This window comes from Orbicella faveolata, unplaced genomic scaffold (genome assembly GCF_042242905.1).
Source record: "Orbicella faveolata isolate gen_17 unplaced genomic scaffold, um_ofav_v1 contig_2, whole genome shotgun sequence".
In the NCBI taxonomy this organism is placed as follows: Eukaryota; Metazoa; Cnidaria; class Anthozoa; order Scleractinia; family Merulinidae; genus Orbicella; species Orbicella faveolata.
In genome coordinates, this window is record NW_028301547.1 from 23203325 (window position 1) to 23220000 (window position 16676).

General features: G+C 40.1%; 1 protein-coding gene and 1 pseudogene across 1 annotated transcript; one reads left to right on the forward strand and one right to left on the reverse strand.

The window, feature by feature from the left end:
• Positions 1-51: 51 nt before the first annotated feature.
• On the reverse strand, positions 52-4911 carry LOC149112525 (DNA-directed RNA polymerase III subunit RPC8-like). The gene is made up of 6 exons (XM_089290400.1): positions 4767-4911; positions 4532-4628; positions 4039-4125; positions 3343-3406; positions 1869-2070; positions 52-704 (listed from the first exon to the last, which is right to left on the reverse strand). Exons 1-6 carry the CDS (start codon positions 4875-4877, stop codon positions 654-656), a joined length of 612 nt encoding a protein of 203 aa, XP_089146526.1. The 5' UTR covers positions 4878-4911; the 3' UTR covers positions 52-653.
• A 1555-nt stretch (positions 4912-6466) lies between these two features.
• On the forward strand, positions 6467-13487 carry LOC110065179 (2-Hydroxyacid oxidase 1-like; annotated as a pseudogene).
• Positions 13488-16676: the final 3189 nt, after the last annotated feature.

Genomic DNA, 16676 nt, shown 5'->3' on the forward strand with positions numbered 1-16676 from the left:
AGCTCTAATAAAATGGCTTTACGCTTAAATTACTGAGGAATGACAACTGTCTGCAAATTATCGTCCAACAATTTGGTTTCCCTCTAGTGTTTGCAACGTGTGCTTACAAACTATTACCCATATGAAGAATCTGCCCTTGCGTTACAAAAAGACACTCGCTGTCTCTCTGAACTTGTGCGTTCGAGGGGATAGGTATATATTTGGAGGAGTATTTCCCTTCCTTACACATGGACACCTTGGCGTTTCGGGCACGTCATTATGGCGGACAGAAGACCCATGAAAAATTAAAAAAAAAGATACGTTGTTACGGCTCTCAGCTCGCGGCTATTACGGACTATTTCGCACAGAATGTTTCATGGAACATGTTCGTGTTTTCATCCCTTCTCAATGCCAATTTTAGGGTCTCCAACGAACATCACGCGAGGGGGAACCTCACAATGTTCTATGGGTGGGGGTTCTTCTGAGCTTCCACCAACGAGCCCTGGATACACTGAGAGCCATCTGTTCATTCATGAATTCATGAATTGCCCTTTAAATCTTCGAGACAACAGGCACACATACTCTGACTTGCTTGATGTATCGAGTCATGAACACACAAAGTATGCTGTGCCCAGTAGGTGTGACATAAGCGTTGATATCCCAGACAATCTTCATCAACTTGACCACCATGACCTAAGGCCAAGGCCAGGTTCACTTATGGATCCCTAAATACCAACAAAGAAACGCCTTGTTAAGATTCACGAATTAATTAACCTGGAAATACAAACAAACCTGGTGTCAGAGAGAATGAATTTTAAGCAGGCCTTACTTTCCTCTCAACATTTTTTGCACTGCCCTCCTCCCCACCTCCCTCCCGCTTGGGCTCATCACGCATTCTTCCTCCCCCACGAGTAAGGTTGCGTGACAAGCCCAAAGAGCGTCCACACAGAGGGCTAGGAACAGGCTAGAATGTATAAAAGTTAGAGAAGCCAGAAATTTCTCTAGTTTTCTGCCAAAAAGAAACTTGTACAAAATGACACTTGCTCAACATGAAGTTTGACAAAAGAATAAGTGCCGTGGGTGCTTAATTGGGTAAATATGTAATGTCATTGAACAGTAATATTCAGATGCTATTAATGATTCAGTCTGCACCAAGAAGGCCACTAAGAATGGCCTGTGAATACAGCTGCCTCTTGCTGCATCCAAACCGGTTGGGAGCAATGAGCCATGGCTATAATTGCAAGTTTTTCCAAGCCAGAAGGTTCACCAGTTTCTTGGCACTTAACTCTGGTTTCTGTCGCATTGACTAAGATAAGTTTATTGTTTCTTTAGCTTGCTCTAGTTAGCTCCAGCATTTTGTCAGCAGAAATGGACAAAAAACTTTGGACTACTACCCTGACTTTTTTTTCCCTAGAACTCGTTTTTTTTTTAATTTTGATACACAGGGAGGATAGAATGCTGCAAGAGTAAAGCATCTTGCCCAAGGACACGACATATTACATAGTTCTGAGAAGAACCAGTCTCTAAAACATGATTTCAGGAAGTCATGAATATCCTGCTTTCATTTGCATAACCTTTTCAAAAGTGCTGCAACCTCAAATTTTCAAATTTTAATGGGGACAAATTAGTTTCCTGTAAACAACATACAGACCAGAGTGCAGACCATGCCCTATTTCAGACCAAAAAAGTTAAAGCAAATTAAAATCTATACCTTATTTAAGGCCAAAATGCCTGAAAAAACAACACTCTTTGGTGTTATGCATATACCTATATAAATAATGAAGGGAGTACCCCCTCAACCAGGGAACAAGCCATCCAGTTTGACTTTTATTAGGGCTTTTACTAACTGTAGATAATTCAATTTCTTTTACAATGGCAAAGTGACTCACTGTGATGGTATATGGCGATCTTTTGTTTTCTGTGTCGTCAGTACTTTTCTTTTCCCCTGACATCTCAGGTCCTGCAGGACTCAAATCAGTGAATACTTCATCCACAACTCGGAATCTGATCTCCTCATTGATATCCATGAACAAATCATGTCCCTCATCATCTGCTGTATATTCCCATACCCAGAGCTGTTCGTCCTCGTCACTGATGTATTTGTGTGTCAAGGACTTTTAAAAAGTGCAACATCTTGACTGCAGAACCCTTTTTTACTGCAACAAATACTTCATGTAGCAGTAACAGATGACATAAAATAATAGAAACAAAACCATACTACACCAAAATACAATGCGTGATTCCAAACGATATCCATACCTAAACCAAGGGTGGCTTTTTGGAATTCTGTGGGCAAGGGGAGGTTTTTTGAACTGGAAATCCAAAGACATGGGGGGTACTTCCAATTGGAATTCTGAGGTCACGGGGGGTTTCTGGAGGGGAAAGACAAGAGTGTGAATGCACAAAAGAACTGATGACACTGCTTATGATCGCGGAAAGCAAGATACAAGACAAGCATCGATCTGTCATGCATGTGTTTGCATTCATTTACAGAAACCTGATCAAATCTGGGTTGTACATTGGGCTCCAGAGTCCTTTAAGTTGAAGAATTTCTTGTCAGATTAATGGTTTGCAATGAAAGGCATCATGTTTGGTTACTATGCACAAGCAATATATGTACATAAAGAAACCACTGTAATGGTGTCTAATTGAGTGAGTATCGTTCGTAATATCGAAGGTAAATTAGGCAGGATTTGCCCACACATGTTCTTATTTCCATAGTAATTAAGCACAAAATACAACTGAAATTTTTATTTCTTCACTCGTTTAGTTGAAAACTAGTTGCAAAATTGCGCCTGAAGGGGAAGAAGTTTAAGTTGCTGAGCATTTACTCACGTAAACATGCAATCATATCGGCCACAATTTTGAGCCCTGTAGACAGCTGTTTGACTGAAAATTACTAGCAAAAACTTCTGGGAAATGTAAAAATGTAAAATCTCTTTCGTTGGAAGTCATAAGAAGTCAAACAAGGAATTGTAGAGGGTTCCAGAAGGGAGGGGGGGTTAATGATTTTGGAATTCGGAGGGCATCCCATGGGGGGTAGAGCATTTTGGAATTTTCGAAGGTAAGGGGGGTTCAAATGTTTATGCCACCTGTGGTATGATATGCATATTTTCTGGAATCACCCAATGGCTCACAAAAAATGGTTGAATGATATGTGTCTCTTGCCTGAAGAAGGAGCAAATATTTGTTCTTTCACATGATTAAAAACATTTCTCAAAAATATGCTGGTGTGGGATAATAGTAGGTATGTCCATGTTCTCTATAACTATAACCTTCTGAAATATAATGTAATGCCATTTGTGAGGTGCTTCATATAATTGATCATAAGAAAAACCAATTTAAGTGATGTTCAGAGGATACAACTTGGAGGGCTGCTGAAGGTATTCATAAGGGATAGTAATATCATCAAAAAACTCCATTGACACTGTCAAATAAATAAAAAAGAAAAAAAATCATAAGTTTTACACCCGCTTTCAGTGTTACATGACATAGGCAACATCTTTCAACCATCTTTCGACATGCCGTCTCTCGACATGCTATGTCACCTGGCCTCCATCAAAAAAAAAAAATTAAGCACAACGACTTTTTTACGGTCAACCTTGACTTTTAGTCAAGAAACATGAATTTATTTGACATCAAACTAAGGCTAGGAGTATCAAGAAGTCACTCTGTGAGAGATATATCAACTGTTTTGAATGCTTACATCTTTCAATTATTAAAACAGGTTAAGGGGCGCAATTCTACTGAAAGTCACTTTTGAGAGCTGATCAACTACACTAAAATCATTTGAATTATCCTGTAAATAGGGAAACATGCTTAAGTCCACAATCTTCTTCAGTCATTTGAGATCAGTAATTATCATTTCTTTGTCATTTCTTCTGCTAATAACCAGAAAAATTGCCAGTTTCACAGTTAAACAGTCTTTCAGTCATTTACATGGCATGTTGAAAGATGGTTGCAAGACGTTGCCTATGCATGTAACACTGAAAGCGGGTGTAATACTGGGATTTTAACCCATATTTAAACAAAACAACTTCATTTCAAAGCACCACACACCTTGGACTCCTTCATGGTTACTACTTCTGATTCTTCCAGTAAGAATTTCATCAACAAATGGACGAAAGACAACAAAACGAAATTTTACTGCAACAGAAAAGAACAAATATGATTATGTTATCACATGATACACACATGTTCATTTTGTCCCCAAAAAAGACAAACTGCCCACTGCCATAAAAAATTGATGAATAAATATATTTTATTGAACTAGCATGAGATCCGCATTGGGGAAATATTGATCAAGTTATTTTTTTTGGCAGGTTTATGCACTGAGCCACAACCTTGGCACATAAACCTACAAAAACACGGACATGAAGTTCAATGCAAACGAGGACAATTCCTTTTGAGTATTCAAAGGGAGTTGGGGTATTAAGCACAGGTAGAGTTAAACTTGCATCTTAAAGTCACTCTATCCCTTGTGAAAAAATTGGCATTTTCGAGCCCTGGCTAACTATAGGCTATCTGGGACCGAATGGTAGTCAAAACTCACCCGGAGTATGCGAAGATCCATCACCGGGAAAAAGATAGGAATCACCAATAGAAGTGATATCGTGTAGCACAATACACAAACCAACATTATGAACAACCTAACAACAAGTAACTTGAAGTTATCGAATCGAATCACATCGAAAGGAACATGGTGTACAATGTAGATAGGGATAGATGTATTCCAACAAGTTAAAAACACACTCTGATCAATTTATACATCCACTCTACCAACTCACCTTGTTAGCAAGCTTTTTATTCAACTTAGATGCGATAGCTTCGCGAAGATCAACTCCAAAATGCCAAGGTTTTACTCTGACAGTATCTTTCATTTCAGCGAGGACAAACATGTTGCTGAACTGGACCACAATTATCGCCAGGCGTTCTTAGAGATCGTTTCGCCGGAGAAAACTGGAACCCAGTTTTATTCGGGCCTCGGGTAGTTGTCTCGGGTATTGTACGGGTTTGTACGGGTTTGTACGGGACCAGCGCAGTTTGTTTGGGTGGGAGAATGAATGACAGTCGTTTAGCTCAATTGTGGGCCCAAGGGGAACCAGTACAAGGGCATTCCCTCGCACTCTTATGAGACCCTGTTAGGGGCAAATTCGGACAAGCGACATGGCCTTGAAAAGGCGACGTGAGAGCTATGAATTGGCGACGAACGACAGACTACTCCAGAGAAATAGAGAAAGCGACACCAATGGCAAGATAGACCGACAACGAATTTCGGAACTGAGAATGCATCGATTGTTTTAAACGTTTGAGTCGAAGTGAAGACGCATTTCCAGAGTTTTAAATGTGTTTTCCTCTCTCACGCGCGATGTCAACGGGTCGTGAAACCCAGGGTTTCTTATATATGCTAAAACGTCCACGTCCAATAAATCGAGTCCATCATTGCTGAGTATTTTTTCTCACTCTCAGCTGAGTGAGCAGTGCCCTAAAACGCCTAAAAACACGCTTAAGGAAAAAGGAAAGAGATCTTCGACCGTCTGCTTCATATTTTTATTAGTGGGTCACCAGTGAAAGAATATGAAGCTGTATTATGAACAAATGGCATTATGGAAGGAAAAGAGAGACAGGGGAAAGCTGCCAAGGTCCTCTCGTCTTCAGCAGAATATAAGGGTCACGCCAAATTCAAAGGAATAATATAGATAGGAGAGATTATCTGATTGAGGCTGTTGAGATTTTGAATTAAAGAACGGTTGTTAAACATAAACATGGTAAAAATAGTCATAGGTTCGATTGTACATTAGGTCCAAGTACTGACTGGAAAATGGCTGAAAATCGCAATTCCAAGCGTCTAAATTTCAACAGTTCCCGGGGGAGCATGTCCCCACATTCCCTAGGACGTTAGCAACTTCAGCGCTCGAAAGCATGCCCAAGCCCTTAGAAAGCATGCCCCCAGCCCCTTTAAAGATTCTGAAAAATTGAAGTAGCTAAGAAGTCTTTTTTCCTTCATTCTGAGTCGAAATATGATGCTTTAAAAGTAACCATAAAGTAACCATTAAACCCACTGACTGGAGAAATGCTGGCTCTGCATAAGAATTCCTACTGCTGAAAAGTGGTCGAAGCAAGTGCAAAGCATACAAGGAGTAAATTATATCCAAAGAGATACTTAATTATATATGTACTTGACTAAAACAGCAAGGAACCTTCAATGCGTGAGAAATAATCGTTTCAGCGTGAGAGCGCAAGATTGAATCCGTTTGCGTGAGCCTCATGCTCAATGCGTGAGACTTGAGAGCACTGTGTCGGTTTTTTTTTTAATAAACAGGATCTAGAAATACTGTAACTTATTTCAGCTGCTCTCTCGCGTATGGTAGTACAAGATTCTTACAATACTTTCTTTTGTATGCAATGAGCCTTTGCATAAAACTCGGTTCGGATACATACTTAAATACATACGTGACGGCTTTGTTTTTAAAAACTCTTCTTCGAGCTAAATAATAATTAGCATAATATTGAAAAAAATTGAGCATAAGGTGTAAAACCTTACCATGATTGCAGACTTGATTTTACGCATAAGTTGGAAACGGGATCATTGTTATGATTCCAGACATGATTTTAACACATCTCTCGACATCATGGTGATGATTTAGAGATATTTATTTGGAGAGGAATGGAATCATACTCTGGTGTTTAGTGTACAAATCAAATCATCACTGATTTGTTCTTATTCAAATACGCTTGCATAATCAAAATACGCTCGCATGATCACAATACGCTTGCATAATCTCACGAATCATCATGCAGGATTCATTGGCTTTCTCAAAGATGGCGTTAGAACCTGTTTGTGTGGCTGACTTTGAAGACTACGCTAGGAAACACTTGCCAAAGTATGCCTTTGAATATTTTGCTGCGGGAGCAAACGACGAAAACACGAAAAGGGAAAACGTGCAGGCATATAAAAGGTGGGTTATCAGCCCACGAGTTAAGTGACCTTAAATTGTGGCACGAGTCTTGGACCCGGTTTAAAAGTTCGAGTCACGAGTCAAGCTGAAATCAAAAATATATATATATATATATATATATATATATATATATTTTAAACTTTTTTCTTTTTTATGATATTGCTTGTTTGACTACAATTGTTGTTGTAAAAAAAATGTCAGTTAGGTTTGACACGAAACAGTGTTCCACCGTAAACGCGATCGCGACGCTAAGATATTCCTCGCGGATCCTCTCCCATGCTCTCCGTTGAAAATGATAAGTAAGTGTCCTACAGAAAAAACGTCCTACGCTAATATGAACACGGAGATAATGGGTTGGAATCAAGATGATAGTCTCTTGGTTGGAATCTATTATATTTCTTGTATGGGTTCCCTATGGATGCAACAAAACGGAGCTCAAGTGCCACGATATGCTAACGTCTTCATTCTCATTCACCATCGCTACACATCAATGACCACCAATCAGCTGACCAATGCACATTGTCATCGTTTATAGTCGCTAAACATTATAGCAGAGCTCCAGCGGCCCGAACCGCCAAGCGGAGCACCATAACTACGGGAACAGAAACACATCCATGCATAGAACAGAAAACCATCCAACTCTTTTTTCATGGTCAACGTGGCTAGCGGTGTGGATCTGGGGCGCGTGCGCCCTACGACGACGACGTCGCGAAGCGTGGCGGCCATACTCCAGCTAATTCGTACACCAGGAGCCCATCACTAGGAGCGTACAACTACCCCATATTCCTGTCACGGCGTTTTCACAGACCGATCTATTTTTTAGTTTGAATTTACCGCGAATTCAGACCCCCTCAGGGCCTCTTCATATGAGCCCGATCAAACCGGTCAGGCTCGGCTCAGGCTCACTCTTTTCTTCGTAAAAATTTCGATTTGTTCAAATGAGAAGCGGGGCTGATCCGGTTACCCGGTTACGGTCTTTACGACCGAGATCTCGTTAACCGCGATGAAAATTTTCCCATATGAACACTCTATCCCGGGTTACCGGGACGAAACCTTTTTCTACAAAATAGCTTCGCTATCGCAACATAGCCGCAAAAATGGCATAATTGTTGTCTTGTATCCATTTCCACTTCAGATGTATACGGATTACCTTTATCAGTAAAGTTACAAGAGTCCACAAAGCTACAATAGCCGCGAACGATACAAGTTTACGTTCCACCATTTTAGTTTTGTTTCTTGAATTTCATCCCAGTCGACCGGGCTGAAATTTCCCATATGAACAGGCCACAAAATTCGTCGGGCTCATATTAAGAGGCCCTCAGTAATCTCGATGACCAATCACAAGCACGGACTTGCACTTGTCGTCATTGCACCGGAAGATTAGAAAGCAAAACAGCCATTTTTTTTTTTCCCTTACCGATGCGCGCTAATGTAGACCGAAACTGACCTATTTTTCTTTTTCTATTTCGGGAAAAGAAGCCTAAAAATAGACCGGTCTGTAAACATGCCGTGACATAGGCTTTGTATGGGAGTTGCACGCTCCTAGTGATGCGCTCCTGGTGGTTCACAGGGTACATACATATTTGATATTGGACATCCATGTTATCGTCAATTGACACCTGTCAAATCAAGGTATCCACTGACCAGTATCACGTGAGCTCAAGTTTAGGGCTCATCGAGGTCACTTGTTTATTTGAATTTGACCGCTGCCCGGGCACTGGTTTTCGATTGGATCGCAAGCTCAAGCCAAGTTAACTTTAATCAGGAGCTCCGCTGTTAGGCTTGGCTAAATCTATATATTTCACCATCACTAGACGTCATTCAACGTTTAATACTATCACCAGAAATCATTCACCGTCACTAAACATCATTCACCAGCACTAGAAATCATCATCTAGTAAAAGTAAATTGTGTTTAGTCACGATAATTGATGTGTATTGATGGTCACAGATGTGTAGTGACGCGCGAGACGGTAACCGTTGTGTGCAGTGATTGGTCGTAGGGAGTTTAAGCTGAAGAAAACCACGACGGCAACGGCAAAGTCTCTGAACAAAAGGTTTAATGAACAGAACAATGGCTGTGCACGGGTCGTTACTTTCGGAAGTTTACGGTAGCCAATGAGAGCGCGCGAATTTCTGCAGCTGTTGTAAAAAATAGTATTAATCATGATCCATTATAACTGAATTGTTTTCAGGTTGTTAGACCACGCATTCCCTGTGGGATATCTCAAGTGGACCTTTCCACAACAGTTCTCGGACAAAAAATCACTGACTATGCCGGTTGGAATTGCACCCTCTGGAAAGCATAAGCTTGCTCACCCTGATGGTGAACTGGCAACTGCAATATGTGAGAAATCAGTGACCCAAGTTAATTTGGTCTGTATTTGTACATGTGATTTGCGAATACTGGTTATGATTACCAACAAAATTTGAACTCAGGCCGGGCAAGAACTTCATGGTAGGACATATATAGTCGCCTTCCCCTTTACCCCTTTCACCCGCTTTCTTCTTCATCTTCTTCTTCCTGGGTGACTCGCCTCCTTCAATTCTGAAGATTCTAGTGAGCGTATAAATAAAAAACTACAAATTAAAATAAGGCTAAAATGCTATAATAAAAACTAAATAATAATAATAATAGCAATAATGATAATAATAATAATAATAATAATAATAATAATAATAATAATAAAGTCAAAGTCAACATCGTTTGGTTTGGCCTTGGTCAGGCGGCAGGCTTTTCTTGAAGGCCGTCATCAGTAAACACGTGCATCAGTAAACAAAATCAAACTGCAGCGAGACTATATGGGTGGCCTACCATGAATTGTATGCCGTGCACGGCTCCACACTGACGCTGGAGGAATTTGAAACCGGAGTTTTCACTCTGAGATGCATCAAATGCTTTCCGTCCACACGACGGCGGAGAAATTTGAAAACGCAACCATCACTGGTCATTTTGGATTTGTGTGTGCGGAAACCTCGGACAGAGAAATTGACGCCATCGTTTTCAAAAGGATCCATTTTCAAAATGTTTTCCGTCCACCCGAAAAAAAAAGCCTGCGTTTTCAAATTCAGCTGGTTTGAAAGGCGTTTTCGAAAAGCTCCGTTTTTGTGACGGATTAGTGTGGACCTTAGGCCTAACCGTAGAAATAAAGCTGCGTTTTCAAATTCCTCCGGCGTAGCGTGGACGCTGCCTCAATGTGATGTCACAAACTCTTGTTAACACAGCTGAATGACACAAACATTTGAAAAAAAACTTCTTGGTGAATAAAGGAAGACAGGAAGACGTCACTGAGTTAAGTCAACAATCTGTTTATGAGATGCATGAGAAAATGAGAGAATTCAAGTGCAATCATCCAGAATAAGCGGACAAATTGCGTATATAGTACAGTTACACAGGCATGACCATAAACAGTTCAGTTACAAACGCATGGCACATTCACCGCCCTGGGGCCCGTTTCTCGAAGGTCCCGAAAAGTTTTCGCGCCCGGAAAGTCCGTATAGCAAAAATGACAGAGCTGTTTTATTCACATATTCTTAATATAAACAGAGGTTCCATTCCGTACAAGAAGTTTCAGGCGTATACACCTCTCAGTCTTTAAATACCGATTAACTAAAAATGGCTTTTCGGGCCCGAAAAGTTTCCGGGGCTTTCGAGAAACAGGCCCCAGATCAAATTAGGCCAGCTGACAGCCAATCAGATTCGGGAATTTGAATGAAGAATATTTTAAAAACTACAAAAATTTTAACATCATTAGAGATTTTGCTTCTCTTTGTCCAAAGTTAGACTGCCATTCCAACTCGGGAGGCTGGTATTCACATTGTTTGTAAGAATTGGAAGTCATTGTAACTCATTGCGCAATATTGTTTACCGTGATGTTCAATCAAACTCCTTTATTCTTGTTGACGAATGTAATTTTGAGGTAAGTGGTATGGTGAACATGGGGGCAGGAATCTGGTAGTAAGTCTACAGAAGGCAAGAAAAATAAGGACTGGAATCAGGATTTCTAAGCAGCTGGCAAGTAGAAGAGAAACTTGAGGCAAATGGTCGATAGTAGTAATCATTAATAATCAATAATCAGTTATTAATTAATCTTCTGTCCATTTGCAAGGCTTAAACAATGTATCATAGTTTCTCTGTGCATCGTGCTGTAAGTAGATGATGCAACCTACAGAAACAGAAGTTTGTAAGTAATACAGCGTATTGTAAGTAGGCAATGCCATGGATAGTAAGTGATGTAAGTAAGTAAGCATATAGTACATTGTAAGTGATTAATGTCATATAACGTATTGTAAGTAGGTAATGCCATATAAATTAAGTGATGTCTCTAAGTAAGTTGAGCTGAATTGGTTCTTATATCTATGGTGCTTTATTGGCCAACTTTCAGCCTGATGTTCTTAATCCACTTGTTGTTCTATGCAATGTTAAAGTATAACAAGAAATGTAGCGTAATATAATTAGACTTTGTGGAGGCGCTGTGGCTCCATGGTTAGTGCACTCGTCTCCGGATCGAGCGGTCCGGGTTCGAGCCATGGCCGGGGACATTGTGTTGTGTTCTTGGGCAAGACACTAAGCTCTCACAGTGCCCCTCTCCACCCAGGATTATAAATGGGTACCGGCGAATTGTTGGTGAAACCTAACAAATTGCAGGGGAGTGACCTGCGATAGAATAGCAGCCCGTCCAGGGGGAGTAGAAATACTCCTAGCCGCTTCATGCTACAGAAACCGGGATAAGCTCCGGCAGAATATGAGCCATTCGGCTCCAAGGCTTCACTTATAAGTAGACTTAGGTACTGTGTTGTTAGAAGCAAGCATTGTAATGTAAGTAGATAGGTAATATACTGTAAATGTAAGGTAGTGTATGCAATGTGAATAAAGTGAAAAAAAAATTATCGGAAATTGAACTCAGCAATTGGGAAAGAACGCGCTTTCGATAAAGCATGATGATGAGTACAAGTACCTGGAAATCCTGAACTCTTCTTCCCTCTCATAAGCTAAGGCTACTTCCCAGAGGTCAAAACAAGCCATTAGTCATATTACTATTGAATTGTTTTAACTGCAGCTGTTGCAAAGGCACGGACATGCATGATACTGTGTGGGATCAACAGCTCTAGAGGATGTAACACATGCTGCTCCTGATTCACTCAAATGGATGCAGCTGTACATTTTAAGATCGCGTGAAGTGACGCGAAACATTGTGGAACGTGCAGAGAAAGCCGGATACAAAGCAATTGTTGTCTCAGTAGATAGACGTGTGATTGGAAAACGGCTGACAGATTTCCAAAATCACTCACTTCTACAGCCATACTTAATACACCTTCCAAACACTGAAGCATCCCAGTTATCAGAAGCAAAGAAATCATCCAATTTTGAGCAAAGTAAGCACATTAGTAGCTTGGCTTTCAACAGTTTTGCTGACTCACTGGTTGATCCATCAATTTCTTTTGAAATTGTGGACTGGCTAAAAAGCATCACCAAACTACCAATTATACTAAAGGGAATTCTGACAGCAGATGATGCAAGGGAGGCTGTTGCATATGGAGTTGATGGAGTCATTGTTTCCTACACCGGTGGAAGACAGTTAGATTATGTCCCTGCTACTGTAAGTGCTTATAAAGGTGTAGGTGTGCTTTCAAGTAATATATCAAACACGAAAGACCGTGTTTGACCACATTTCCAAACACCGAGAACGGAGTTAAAAACACAACGCGCAGCGGAGTGTTTTTGACGAACTTCGAGGTGTTTCGAAATGTGGTCAAACATTGTCTTGAGTGTTTGATGTATCTTGTCAATCGAAACTAAACCAAGGAGAAAATGGAGAATTATAATCGTAATCATATATCCAAACAAACACCATCACATTCATGATTTCCTTTGTATAAACTTGATGAATTATTACTGAGTTTAAGAAAGGCTAGGATTATGTTCTCCCTGACATCAAGTCTCTCTTTTATCAATTACCCAGTTTTGCCTGTTTTCATTTTTAATTCACTCAAGAAAACGCTTTCTTATATTTTTCCTGTTTGGCTTTCAGTTTCAGATAAAATTAAACGGGTAAAGATGGGCTATATTTCGTATAAAGTATATCTGCCAGCACGTCTTTGGTGAAGCCTTAATTTCACTACCTCTAAATGAACAACAAAGAATAATTTACGTTCTTGTCTTGAGAATTGTCAGTGATAATTTCCCGTACTAAAAGAAGTAGCCCTCCAAATATCTGAAGCTATCGTGTTTGGAGGTGATAATCATTGAACAGAAACTCTCCCCTTTAATAAACGTATAGTAATACACAGACTTAAATTCATTAAACACCGTAATATTTTCTTTTGGTAGATTGACGTTCTGCCAGAGATTGTGGAGGCAATTAAAGGAAGGGGTGAAGTCTACATTGATGGTGGAATAAGACTAGGTACAGATGTACTGAAGGCTCTGGCTTTAGGGGCACGAGCTGTTTTCATTGGCAGACCAGCCATCTGGGGACTCGCAACCAAGGTGCTTGTCATGATTTATACTATATTGTTATAATACAAATGTAACACCTTTTACTTTTTCCCACTCAGTGTGTGGAATTTGAAGTTTTGTTTTTTTTCCTCCATAAAACTTCACTGTAGCGGGAAAAACGCCAGCTATATAACAAAATAGGTTATTGATGATTCTGGAGGTTAGTTATGTTCAAGTGAGTGAATTATTACACGGTCTGGTTTATATGAGTATAATCTAAAAGTTGTGTTTTTTAAGTAGAAGTCATTAAAATCTGCATGATAGAACATTGTTTTGGATGAGTTGAGAAAGCTGACGGTTTAGGCCTGGGTGTTCTCTGAACTCATACAGCGTAAAATGTGGTTTCTTCTACGGATGGCCTAAGAGCGTCACGCAGCGCTCCTCACCACACCACTTTGCAGTCGTCATCAGACTTTGTGTTGTCACGGTTTTCGACTCCATCTTGACGGGTAGGCAAAGTTGTCAGAAATTACAGTATTTGTATGGGAATCCGATGACAAATAACCTTTTTCAAAAACTGAATTTTACAAAATTTGTGGATCGCAACGTTAAAATACCAGGTAGAAGATTGTATTCATCAAGTTCGAAGATGTAGCTTGGCGGGAAGACGCTCAGCTATTTCTCTAATTTTCGGTACATTTGTCTGTATATTTGGCTGGGTAGACGCGGTTCGCGTGAAAAAATTATAGAAAAATTAAAAATCAACTGTAGTGAGCGTCTTCTAGCCCGGTTACGTCCTTCAAATTTGGTGAATACAATCTGCTACCCAGTATGGTAAAGTTCCCATCCAATTAATTTCCATACAAATACTGTAATTTCTGACCCCTTTGCCAGTACCCAGCAAAAGGGGACGAAAACCGTGATTAGACCTGTGGAGCCTAGTTTAGGAAAATTCGCAAAAGTCCTCTGTAGATTTGCAATTTTGCAGTCGCAAAAAGCCCTAGCTCTGGAAATTTTCATCGAAAATCCCTAATCTAATATCTCCATTTGCGAACTAATTATATATAAGACGTCAACGCTTGGAGATTCGATTGAAATGTTGAATCAATCCGTCACGTGCGACTTGTAACTTGGTCTAACATGCGATTGCACCCAGAGAGCTAACCGGTACAACTTTGACGTTTCTCGACTATTCGACATCAGTAGAGGCGCTGAGATCGAAGAGAAACAGGAACCCAAATAGGAAAAACCGAAAAGCGCATCGGATACCAGATCCGAAAACCCGCTCGTAGTTTTGACGAAAACCAAAAACCAAATGCTAAAAATGGGAAAATCTGCAAACCGCGATGAACGACAAAACCGAACTAGTGAGACAATCTCAGATAGTGCCGAGCGCAATTGATAGCTCTGATACAGTAGTCCCATAAGTACTCACCCCTGCTCGGTTCACTTCCGGTTTGTGTCTACCTTGGTAGTCTGCTACGGCTTTTCCCCTTTGCAGTGTGTATGTTTCAAGGTTGTATTTTCATTCAAGGTCCAAACATTACGCACAAATTAATTACTACTGGTGCTTTCAGTTGATTTTCGTTCATTTTAAATTCAACAATACGCTGAAGCAGCAAACGTGACAATTTAACTCTTCACGCCAACTTTGTAACTTGATACTTTTGTTTTCCTCGCAAAGCCATGTAATATGAAACCCCTGTTTTCTCCAAAACATACGGAAGATGTCCTTGTTTTTTGGAGATAAATGAAAGAAAGTTAAATATCTGATGTATTGATGAAGAAACGGAACAGAGACGATGTTTTACTAAAAATGCAAATTTTTACCGATGAACAAGAACTAATTTAATTATCAGATAGTCACGAAATACCACTTTCTTTTTCTGTTGCCACCTTTGTTGTTAACAATAAAACAATTCAAAATTAACACACAACGATATTGATGGCTGCGAAGTTTTTCAACGAAAAGTATTGAAGATAAAGAGCGCTACTTGGCCGATATGAATGAGTCTCCTCAAAGACTGATTAAATTAATTTGAACTTTCATTAGGTGCCACGGCGTCTGCAGCAATATTTGAGCATTTTCCTGGTTTCTTTTGTTACAAATTCACAATTTGCGGAGTATTAACGCCACTAACTTGAGAACTTTTTGGTCTCTCTTACAGACACAATTATGGCAAGAAACAAACAAGTCGCTAAGGAGAAGCAATATATTTGAACCCTGACAAGCACACTATTGTAGATTGAAAACAGCAGATGATATTTGTTGAACCGACCTGTTTGTAATTCTAAAAGCTACGCAGCCACAGTAACGTTTCACTTTTGCAATAAAAAGGGACAACTGGCGCTACCTGAAAAATAACTGCCGTCCTTGGTCACATGACACGATATATAAAATACTGCGTGTAAAGATAGTGTATAACACTAACAATGCTAGAACGCATGCGTCTTACATGTTGAGCTCTACCATAAGGAAAACCACTCAACATTTGTGCGTGATTCCGTATGCAATGTATCCTTCACCTAATATAGAGGCCACGAACCCTAACTAATCTACGCATGCGTTTAGGGCAAATTAGTTTTGTTCTAAGGAGAATGGTACCACAAGGAGAGCAAGGGGTTACCTGAAACAAATATATAGCTTTGCGATGTTCAAAGTTAAGCGACGGCGATGAAATGTGTTTTACGTAGAGTACACATGTACCTTTCCCACCCTACTCCCATTACTTCCTTGCCTCTAGACTAATTAATTAATTGAAATTAATTAATTAAACAAACATTAAAGTTTACACCTTAGCGCCATAGGGCCATAGCGCCATAGGGCCATAGTGCCATAGCGCCATAGCGGCATAGCGCCTTAGTTCCTTAGCGGCAGGCAACCCCCATAACCATCCCAATAGTGCACTCTGCACTAAAAACCAATCTTAAGAGCCAGTGCCCATAACTATGGACCAAACAACGGCACAAGTCGAAAAATCGATTTCGCTCATTTTTTGCCCATAGATTGGTCCTAGCTAGTAAACAAACGGACCATAGTTAGTTTCTGCTAATGCAGCTTTTTTGGGGAGAAATTTGCGAAAAACGATTTTTTTCCGATTAGGCTCAAAATCTACTTCCGGTTTTGCTGAATTTTCCGAATATTTGATTGCTTCGCGCTCCGGAGAACAGCTACTTGAGAATCTTTCAATGGTCTTTACATTCAGCTCAGGCCTTCATGGTATGACTGAGTGAAAAATTAAATAAATCGAGGTTTCGTTTGAGCCTGAAACGAGATCGAACACAAACGCAAAATATTAC